Source organism: Pyrgilauda ruficollis, unplaced genomic scaffold, assembly GCF_017590135.1.
Source record: "Pyrgilauda ruficollis isolate IOZ18807 unplaced genomic scaffold, ASM1759013v1 scaffold104, whole genome shotgun sequence".
In the NCBI taxonomy this organism is placed as follows: Eukaryota; Metazoa; Chordata; class Aves; order Passeriformes; family Passeridae; genus Pyrgilauda; species Pyrgilauda ruficollis.
This window is the reverse complement of record NW_024508545.1, coordinates 550,131-561,765: the sequence shown is the minus strand read 5'-3', so window position 1 is coordinate 561,765 and position 11,635 is coordinate 550,131. Positions and strand designations below refer to the sequence as shown.

The following is an 11,635-nucleotide window of genomic DNA, read 5'->3' as shown; positions in this document are numbered from 1 at the left end:
AAAATCTAGAAGTAAAGTCATCTCTTTCCCAGACCTGCAGGAAGATCAAGAGGATTTCCAAACTGGGGGCTGTTTATATGGGGGTGGATGCTGGGAGGAGGCAGGGAGGAGGCACAGGGACAAGTCACATCCGGAGTTTTCGTGACTCAAATTCAGTAAATGCATCACGTCAGTCATAGGAAAAACGTGTGTCCTGCAGCTGGAGCCGAGGTGTCTGGACTCTCTCAGGTTGACAACTCTTTCGCGTTGTTGTTGTAACATGCACAGCTGATAGTTAATTAAGCAAATTAATAGATCTTACCCTGGCAAAAGAGGCACACCCATGTCTTTCAGAGAGTGCACTGAATCACAGACATTTCCATTTCACTGTCTGTGTCCGGTGGAGGGGTGTGGGGGGAGCTCATAACCTGCAGCAAGGCAGTTAAAATAATCGATGAGTGTGTGTTCAATCCCAAGACAGGGACGAGGAGAGGGGGAGGAGGAGGGTGTAGGAAGGGAGAGAGAGAGACAGAGAGGAAGGGAGGGAGGGTGTGGTGGCTAGGGAGGGGGGGAGGGAGGCGGGAAAGGTGCTGATTTCAGCCCTGTAGCGTCAGGATTGCGTCAATTTGGGTTTCAACCACGTACTCAGTCTCAGAGCGGAGCTACTCAGAAGAGCCAAAACAGGAAGGGGGTTGCAAATCAGTGTGCAAAGGGGAGGACCGAAGGTTCCCCTCCCCCCTCTCCTCCAGTCCCGTCGCAGCCTCCTCCTCCACTGTCCCCACTGCCTGTGTCTCCGGGTTTTGGGTGGTTTTTGTTGTTGTTTCCTCTCTTTGTAATTTTTTTTTTTTTTTTTTTAACTGCGCTGTCAAAGACGGTTTCCCGGAGCCGTGAGAGCCAGGGGACAGCAGGGCAGTGAGCTCAGTGCCCCGGGCGGGTCGCTTGGCATCCGGGGAGGCGGCTCCCGCATCCCGGACAGCGGCTCCAGCACCGCGGACAGCGGCTCCAGCACCGCGGACAGCGGCTCCAGCACCGCGGACAGCGGCTCCAGCACCGCGGACAGCGCTCGCCACCATCATGGCTCCGATAGCGGACAGCCGCCAGCAGTTCGGTAAGCGCGTCCCGGCTCCCCGCACCCGAGGCCGGGCGATGCTCCCCTCCCTGCGAGAAGAGCAGCCTCTGCTGAGCCTCCCGGTGCCTCCTAGCACGAAGCTTGTTGGGAGGGACCTGGTTTTCCCCCCAGTTCTCTTCAGGTCTCAGAAGTTGTGTGGATTTGTCTTCTTTCCCTAATCTCTGTTCCCTCCCTCCCCGTTCGTCCTCCCTGGTAAAGTACGGCAAGAGATAAAGAGATTTTTGTAGGTGCGGTTTTGGATGAGAGAGGTTTGGTGCTGTTTTCTGTGTCTGTGCTAAAGTAATGTGCAGCAAGAGTTACGTGATGTAAATGCCACAGACAAAATCTTTGTTCAAGTCATTCAAATAATTGTCATTCCTTTTATTCTTATTGTAGGTCAATCATTACTTAAAGTGAAAGGACATTGCTAGGAAGATGAAAATACAGGATTTCAGTGTTTTTAGCTGAACAGCTGCATCTTAACCAACCCAGTTTCAATGAGAATAACAAAGATGACAATGAACTTTTCAGTTTTGTCATTTCTATGCCCTGGATGTAGTGAGGTACCAGAAGTTTCAGAAGCAGTCGTGTATGTGCACTTATAAAATGCATACACAAGTTGCTTTAGTGAGAAAAGCAGTAAGAAGGAACATTTCCAAACTCTGCTTTACAAATATTGACTCTAACCTACACTGGGTTTGCTTTAGCAGTGGTTTGATTCAAGGATCATTCCACTGACTTAGTTAAGAGACTCCAGATTTATATCACATAACTGGAATAATAACTTCCCCCAGAATCAGTAGGTGATTTTTTCTATTAATGCACTGCCTTGAATGTTAACCAATTGATTAGGACAAAAGCAAGAAATTCACTTTGTGACACAATTAGTTGTAAACATAAAACCATTTTAGTTACCATTTCATCTTCTTTCCTATTCCACCCACTTGGGGTTTCTAACCACACTTGTGACATCATGCTTGTCTAATTACTTACTTAAGAAAGTTAATTAATATTTTAAATATCAAATTGATTATACAACTACTTTCAGTAGTCGTAGAATTAAAGTAGAACATAATATCCATTACTATGAAAAGTCTATTATCGCATGAGAAAGTATTGTAAATGTACAAGCCATTCCTAAAAGATATTAAAGTAATCTGATTAGTTTCCAATTACTTTTAGCTCTGTATTTTATACCATGTGTATTTAAAATTCTGCAGCCCAGAGAATTCTTGAAACTTAAAACCATGTGCTTAAGTTAGGAAAAATACTTTTTGATTATGTATATGGTTGTCAGTAATTTCATTAATTTCCTGTAATTAAGTATATAGACTAGTACAGCTTGTAGGTGTCAGGAAAGTTGTCATAAAAAAATTAATATCCAGGCCTGATCTTTTCTGAGCTGGAACATTAGACATAATGTTCTACTTTGGTCTGATAGTATTGTTGTGGATTTTTTTTTCTGAATCATCACACTAAAAAGCAAAGGTGTATTGGCAGCACATTTATCTGCTCAGCTTTTGACCGCATGAAGCTGATTTCATAATACAGAGGGATAGTTCTTCTTTACTCGTCCAGAATGACCAGAGAGAAACAGAACTGTTACATAATTGCCTTTATGCATAAATAATGTCACGACATTAATATTCCATTGTATGTCCACTGTTGCATGGAATAAAGGTTAAGCTCTGATTGTTACATTGTGGGAGGTTTAAACTCACTTAGTAATGTTACTTATGGGCAAAATTGGATTTCTAATTAGCTGTGCTCATTTACCCTTCAATGCATGCTTTGAGGGGCTAATGATACTCCTTATGTAAATAATATATCCACTTGGCAAAGGAGGTTGTAGCACTTGCCCAGGTTTCTCTTTATTCAGTGTAAGTATAGAATTCATGTTAAACTGTAGAGAATTATGTTACAATGTTTTTTCTTATGTACTTCTAAGAAGTACTGACCCTTTCTGTAAACTCCCCATAAGCCTTTTTTCAGTGTCTTAAGCGTAAAGCTTAGTGGTTATCATTGATAAACTTAACATGATTTTTTCAGCCTGAACTCACATGTTCTACCTAATATCACATCCATCTGGAAAAGACATTTGCTATAAAATTATTTGAAATTTTCCTGATAGACTTCCTCCTGCAAAGTATTGAAAATCCCAGTGAAACTGTTGAGTGCTATAACCTCCAATTAAACTTAGTCCTTTCAAGAGGTACCTACAGGCAATTTTGGGAACAGACCATAAAAAATAGCTAATTGACTGCACAAAGTATTCTAGGAAACACTATGGAAAGCAGATAATGTATCTATAGGTGATATATATTTCAGAGTGTGTTTTAGCTAACCAACAAACCTCCATAAACTCAAAGCTGAAAACAGCTGAGAGCTGGTATTATTCACAGACATATAAGCTCAGAAACTACACACAGAGGGTTGAGACAGTAGAGAAATTATGAACAGTGATTATTATTAGGATGGGAATAGTATTTTCCTCCCTAACTCTCCGTGTATGGAAAAATACTAGCATAACAAGCATGCCTTGGAGTGGGACTACATACTGGTGCCTGCAGGTGGCGAGCAATGTGTACAATGCCGAGCACTTCCAGTCTGTCAATCCTGCTGATATCACCATCTTATATCAGTTTGTTTTACTAAATTATTGCTTTATTAAATATCATGCAGAATTCAAGGTACTGCCGCTTATGTGCTTGTTGCTATTTATTTAATTTGCAGATGAAATTCCTGCAGTGGTTGGGATCTTTAGTGCATTTGGCCTTGTCTTCTCTGTCTCCCTCTTTGCCTGGATCTGCTGCCAACGCAAATCTTCCAAGTCCAATAAGACCCCTCCATACAAGTTTGTCCATGTTCTGAAGGGGGTTGATATTTACCCTGAGAATCTCAACAGCAAGAAGAAGTTTGGAGCAGATGATAAAAGTGAAGCAAAGAACAAATCAGCAATGCCAAAGAACTCTCTCCATCTTGACCTGGAGAAGAGAGATCTAAATGGCAATTTCCCCAAAACAAACACAAAGATGCAGGGGTCTCCTGATCTTGAAAATTCATCTCCTAAACACTTTGCAGAAAGGAAGAAAGATTCGGTATCCCCTGATAGCTTAAAATCCATCACTTCTCTGTCATCTGAAGATAAACAAGACAAGCTAGGAACTCTCTTTTTCTCCTTAGAGTACAACTTTGAGAAAAAGGCATTTGTAGTGAACATCAAAGAAGCTCGTGGGCTGCCAGCAATGGATGAACAGTCAATGACTTCTGATCCCTACATCAAAATGACAATCCTGCCTGAGAAAAAGCACAAGGTGAAAACCAGAGTGCTGAGAAAAACCTTAGATCCAGCTTTCGATGAAACTTTCACATTTTATGGGATCCCCTACAGCCAAATTCAAGACTTAACGCTTCACTTCATGATCTTGAGCTTTGACAGATTTTCCAGAGATGATGTCATTGGCGAAGTCCTCATCCCCCTCGCTGGAATTGAACTCTCGGAAGGAAGGCTGCTAATGGACAGAGAGATCATCAAAAGAAATGTTAGGGTAACATCTTTTTTATTCAGAGTTTGAAAATGTTGTTATAGGGTTAGCTATGATTCTTGTGTAATGCTGCTGCCATCTTGGAAAGAAAAACCAAAAAGCTCATAATGCAATTCCTAAGATGCTTTCCTAATGGCAGTGTGAAGAAACCATTACACAAATGCAATAAAAAAAAAAAAATTACAAGCAAAGAAATTGCTAATGCCCTAAGTTCTAATTTCTTATTCATCTGGTCCAGCAGGTTTGAGTGGACGAATTACAGTTAGCTCAAGCAGACTCAATCCCCACTGATTTGCTTTTAACTGCTTTAAAATGAAAGAATAAAAATATTTATGTATTATTCCCTTTCTCCTCTGCCCCCTTTTATATTTGACATCATCCTTTCTTAAATCTTACTGCAGTCAATGGAAATATCAACTGCATGAGTTGTGTAGCACATTCTTAAGGAATGTAAGTGCTCTTTAATTAGGGAAGTGGGACCTGCTAGAGACGATATTGTTGATGTTGTAGCATGTTCTTGCATGTTGGTGCTGTCACCATCTTGTCTCTCATGGATTGAAAGAGGCTGCAGCTTTACTAGAGGTAGTAAGGGTGAAGCCATAGACTTTGTGGAGTTACCAACAAAACTTCCTGAATTTAATGGGACAAAAATATTTAATGCTGTGTTGTCTCAGTTCAGAATTCAAGGGTCATTTACAACCACCCCAGCTGAACCACAGAAATGCACAGGCATCACACACACACTCTTATATCTCTGCTGAGGAAATGGAATGTGTATTGACGTTCAACATGATTGGTTTCAAGTGACAAGCATATTGGCAAATAAAACAAATGTCTACTAGGCAACATACCTATAGCTAATACTGTTATTTTGCAATTCTATCACTATATGACAACAAATATAAGTATGTCACTGATCTTTTTTTTAATAAGCTATTGAATTTTCTGGTATATAAGGTACTGTCTTCTCTTGTCTCCCTTACCTTCCTTCTCCATTTGAAATAAACTACTCCTGCAAATTCAAATCAAATAGTGATAGAGAAAATCTTTTATCTCACCTTTATTTCATGTATATTATACTGCTTTAAAGAGTGTCAATTGATAAGATTTCACTGACAGTTTGAATCCTTCCTGTTTAAAATACCTTAGCAAATATTTTTTCTTTACTTGAACTAGATTTTTTCTCCCCATTATGTCTTCATGGAATTTTGCTTTGCTTAGGATAAGTTTCTTTTTTTAGCTGAGGTATTTTTTCCTTAGGATTTCATTTCTACTTTCCAAAGATAGTGATGTTATGTCAACTTATATTGTGCACTTATTTTTTAATTTTATTTAGTCTGATAACCAATCATAGGAAAAGTTATATAACTAATATAGAGGGAAATTATAATCACTATGTAAATCAGAATAGCTATATATGGTATGTCCTTTTAGACAGCTTCAGAGCATACACTTCTGTGACATTTCATAAACCTTTTTAACTCTGGTTTAAAGCTTGGTCAATATAAATGCTTATAAACAGTTTTATTCCTTTTTTTTTTTTTCTGTTTTTCCTTTAATTTCCTCAGAAATCATCTGGTCGTGGAGAATTGCTGGTCTCTCTCTGTTATCAATCTACAACAAACACACTAACTGTCGTTGTTCTAAAAGCCAGGCACCTACCTAAATCTGATGTGTCGGGATTATCAGGTAATGGTTTTAATAATGAATATGCTCTAAGAATATAAAACAAAATTACAAAAGACAGCTGAAATGCAGCATTTCAAAGACTAAAAATATTCCAGACATGCAGAAATGGTGTTTCTGCTATTTACAGCCTATTCATTTCATTCATATCTAGGTCAATGCTTTATTTCCAGAGTATGTATTTTACAAATTTGTTCTTCAATCACATCAAAAAAAGGTGACATCTGTTAGGAGTGGAAACCAATGAGTTTTATGATTGTCTTGAACAGAACCCATCTGCCATAAGCGTGGGATGTTGTTTGCAGATACCAAAAGCTTTTATTTATGACAAAAAATGAGTTTATTTGTAGAAGATCAGTATTGAGTGAGATCATCATATAATTTATCTCAGAAGAAAAGCAGCCTTTTTCCTCTGTGTTGAATTTAGCCACTGAGCACTAATATTTTTTTGGCAAGGTGAAAAGGTGAGCTGTGCCAGTGCGGGGAGGATGCTGCAGCATGACACGTGTGGTTTATTGTGAGCCAAACTTGGGGTGCACTAAGAAGGATCAGGTTTTATCCTCTCTTCTCCTTGTCTGCTGCCATTTCTCATTCAGTGGAACCTCCTCTGAAGCCAATTCTAGAATTGCACATAGAAGAGACATTAAGGCTATATAACATAATAACAATATAAAATTTAATGTCCTGTACATAAGACTGCCACGCAAAAACAACAGTACACAAAAAAGGGCTGTAGTACCACATCTGCTGCTGCTTCTTTATAGAACTTACAGTCTTTCATTTCACTCAATATTATAAAAGAAGAAGAAGAGGAGGAAGTAGTTTTGGGAAACACTGAATAATTATCACTGCAGCCAATAATACAGCTTTTCTATTTTTCATACTACAATTCGCCTGGAAAGTTAGCCTATCCTGAATCCAATGCAACAAACCAATAGGTAACCCTCATCAAGTTCCATTTAATCTTCCTTTTGATCTAAATTTTGTTCACATATCAGAAGGAGAGAAGATGTATATTGAGACCAACAATTTACTTGACTAAAAGAGAGGATATTTATTTTTAAAAATCAACCCCAAAGTCACAGGAGATAGTGGTGGCTTCATAGAGACAGCGTGACAACCAGCTGATCTCAACAGACCTGCCTGATGTTTACCCAGATGGGAAAATAACTTGGTAAAAAATTGCCACAGTCACAGCATCCACTTGGACCCTATGGAACACCCATATTTTACTGCAGCTCTTACAAGTAAACCTATAAAGTTTGTTTGCATTTCTTGCATCCCCTGGGAGAGCCTTGCTGACTACAATGGGAAAGCAATATTTCTGCGGGCAGCCATGTTGCACCTGGACTCCTACTCCATGTAAACAGTTTTTCATTACTTTCTGTTCGTCAATAAGGCCCCAGATATTTGATATAGATATTTGGATGTCAGTAGCATACTGCACTCAGGACACTCCAAATTTCCTCTGTGACTTTCTCCTCATCCCAGCATTAATCTTGGAAAAGGAGGAGGGTGAAGTGGTGTTTCTATGGGATAAAATAAACATTTCCACAATTCAACCTCCTTGAGAAGAGGGAAATTTTTTATACTCAGAAACTCATCAATTTTCACAATCTCCTTGATTTCCATGGTCACTGGTTCTGAGTGACCTTTGCTATCCTAATAAAATCAAGTGGAACTCTCTAGCCTTATCATGTAGCTGGTCAAAGGTAACAGAAAACTTCCTCTAAAAAGAAATGGAAAGCAGTATGAATCCACTGATTGATATTGATTTTGATATTTCTAATTCTTGTATGGCATACAATAATTTCAAAGCCAGGGAGTGTTCTTTTTAAGCCCTGCTTTTGAAATGCTCATTATGGTAATAGATATGAAAGTGAAGAGGTACCCCATTACACCCCCCCTATGTCAGATTATTGTAAGTTCAAGGAATAACATAACTTGTACTCATCCAACGCTTTCAGTCTGATAACTGTGGCATAAAATGTATAAATTCTGTTCAGTTTTACTGTTACTTCTTTTAAAAAAGTATTCAGGAGTTCTTGATGATTAACTTGGTTAATTGTTTGCATAAACTATCGTGTTTGACTGGGTTCAGTAGAGAAGATTTTGTACTACATCACTGCACCATGAGAACCTGGAAACAGGCCCACAATTTCACTGAATAAATGCCAAGATAATTGAAAGGCTTGACTTTTAAAATGTCTCCTCTGAAAGAATAAATATGTCCATTATTTAAGACAATAGCAAGGGAACCTCACAACAATTAAATAATTGTGATGAATGCAAACAGTCAAAGTTGGTTGGCAGCTAAACATATGGACATTTTCTCTTCCCATATTCAACAGTAGTACAGCACAGGTGTAAAGACAGATACACATTCTAACAGCAAACATACTCTTACATTTAAAGTTTAGTGTCAAGTTTGTTCAACAACAATTGGTAGCCTCAATTTAGTCAGATGAATTGGCTTCTATAGGACCCCAGCAGAAATATCACATTCATTCTCTCAGCCCAATTTTATTCATGCCTTTCTGAAAATTTTCTTTTTATGGGTTTGATTACTGCTGATGATTATACCCCAGTAGAATGTGTGAAAAGCAAATTTCTGTCACAGATAAATGTGTAATGTTACATATTTTTCAGAGACCTTTAGAATTTTGTGCACTTCCAGACCATCTTTGAATGTGGTAGAGGTGTTGTTGGTTTCATGGACTGCAGGACAGAATTTATCTCATGAAGGAAACACCTGTATTTGGTTGCAGCCTAAACTTCACTGCTTGCCTTGAACACGATTTTGGTGACAATAAAGGGATATTAAAGAGGCTAATTCAGATGTAAAGAAAAAACCTAAAAATTGGATGAGAGGAATCAATTTTAATAACTTGATACAACTACTCATCATGATGTTGGATAATTGTGGAATTTACCATGAGTTGCATCAAGGAATTTCTAAACACTGTTCAATATCTGATCTGTGCTCTTTCTTTTCATTGCAGACCCTTATGTCAAAGTGAACCTGTACCATGCCAAGAAGAGAATTTCTAAAAAGAAGACCCATGTGAAGAAGTGCACCCCCAATGCAGTGTTCAATGAATTGTTTGTCTTTGACATTCCTTGTGAGGGCCTTGATGATATCAGCATTGAATTTCTGGTTTTAGATTCAGATAGGGGGTCAAGGAATGAGGTCATTGGCCGGTTGACCTTGGGATCTTCAGCAGAAGGAACAGGTGGAGAGCACTGGAAAGAAATTTGTGAATATCCTAGGAGACAAATTGCCAAATGGCATATGTTATGTGATGGTTAGCAGGTTAGACAGGGGTTGGATCTTAAAAAACTATATATATTTCCATAGGCAAGGAGCAGGTTTTTTTTCTTTGCTATGTATAATTACAAGCTTTTAACAACAAAACTTTTTCTTTTTTTTTATTTTTTCTTTTCAAGGGGGGTGGGGGGTTTGAAATAAACTTGAATTGAACTAGCAGAACAGAAGGTAACTTAATTTTCACAATAAATAATGGAATTTCTATTTCATTAAACTTTAACATAATTAGTTCAGATTAATATTCTTCTACAGTTTAAGTGGCCTGTAAATTCTGAAGCACTGTAAACCTCAAGAACAACAAACTGTTTTGAAAGAGTCACTTATTAGTGACTCATATATAGAAGAAGATAACCTTACTACAATATATCCAAAAAAAACCCACCTGTGGCTTATTAGGGAAGGGGATGGATCTATAAAAGCCATGGGGATTGAGGGTGACTGGGGGGGAAATTCCTTCTGCCCCTCCACCAAAAACCTTCTTTTATGAAAATTTAATCATTATTTGTAAGTTTTGCTTACTTATACTTTGATCATCCCAAAGAATTAACATGTTCTTGGTATTTTGCTTTACATATCATATTGTGTAAAACTAATTTTTTTAAGTGTCAAAATATTATATAATTAATTACACTTGGACTTTTTTAGTAAGTTTATATAGCTAGTTTGTTTTATTACAGTGACCAAAATAGATACATACTTCAAACTAATGATAAGTTAGCGTACTTTTTTTGTTAAAAGGGCTCCTTTACGGGTGACTGTACTTGTTACAGTATAGCTAGAATTTGGGGTTAGATATGGCTTGCATTTTTTTCCTCTAGGTAGGATTACACTTTAAACATTTCAAGCCATACAAAAGAATTTCTGTTGAGATGAGGTAACATACAGGATATTACAATTAATTTCTTTTCACCAATTATATTTTAATGTTTCACTAGTACTAAAAAAAATCTGATTTTTTTTTTTTTTAGTTTCATTAAAGAATAAACAAATAGTTAGACAAAGAAGACAACCTTATTCTGCTGTTTAACTTACTGTATTTAACCTCCTGGACTGTAACAGAAGCTATTACAGTCAGTACCAATAAACAAACTCCAACATATTTTTTAAATTTTGCAGGAGAGGAAAACAAATTCACTTTATAATTTCTTCAATATTCTATAGACAAAGTACTTGGAAAGTACTTTGGCTATATGAATTAATGTACATTACTGACTGTACTGAAAATGGTGGTGGTAAGGGAAAAAGCATCCTGATTTCATGTCAGTGTGACACATATCTATTTAAAATTAAATTGTGCCATGCTGAGGAAATATCCAGTGTAACAATAACAAGTGTACAAATAAAGCATTTAGACCTGTGAAATTTAGTCTTGGTCACACCAGATAGGTTTTTAAGCTGTCAGAACTATAGCACAACTATAAGCAGATTATTTCCTAAAGTTTGTGCACTAACTTCTGATACAGAATTGTTTGCAAATATTAGTCCTACTTCATTTTCAAGTAAAATATATATAAAGAAGAAGATAGTGATGTTCGTTGTTGACATAAGAAGGGTTAAAAAAGTGGAAAACCATTTTCAGTATTTTTGCATACGTCATTTGTCATGTGTAATCCCGTTGAAACAAACAAGACTACTTGGGAATAAGGCACTGCTCATTGTGAGTAAAGGTAGCAAAATGGGCATGCCAGGTTAGAACAAACCAAACATACATTGAATGTCAATCTATTTTCATTAAACAACAGACCTAGGTCCTACTTAAAACTGTTGGGGATTTGTTGTCTACTTTACCTGTTCTCATATGGCCAAATTATGTTTGCAGGAAAGGACACTGAAATATGAAATATGCAAGTAGACAAATAGTACTGGAAGAATTCCATTGAGGCTCTTCCAGGTTTTGTGTCAGTATTTTCTCCAGTTTTTGAGAATGTGTTTGATACAACAGTGTTTATAGATTTCTGTAAAAATACATTTTCAAAATAACATAAACAT

The 11,635-nt window shown here is 37.5% G+C and overlaps 1 protein-coding gene across 1 annotated transcript; it reads left to right on the top strand.

Moving 5' to 3' along the window:
* The first annotated feature begins 653 nt into the window (after positions 1-653).
* Positions 654-10,261, top strand: SYT4 (synaptotagmin 4). The gene is made up of 4 exons (XM_041469635.1): positions 654-1,087; positions 3,821-4,635; positions 6,201-6,321; positions 9,321-10,261. The coding sequence occupies exons 1-4, from the start codon at positions 1,054-1,056 to the stop codon at positions 9,626-9,628; spliced, it is 1,278 nt and encodes a 425-aa protein (XP_041325569.1). The 5' UTR covers positions 654-1,053; the 3' UTR covers positions 9,629-10,261.
* Positions 10,262-11,635: the final 1,374 nt, after the last annotated feature.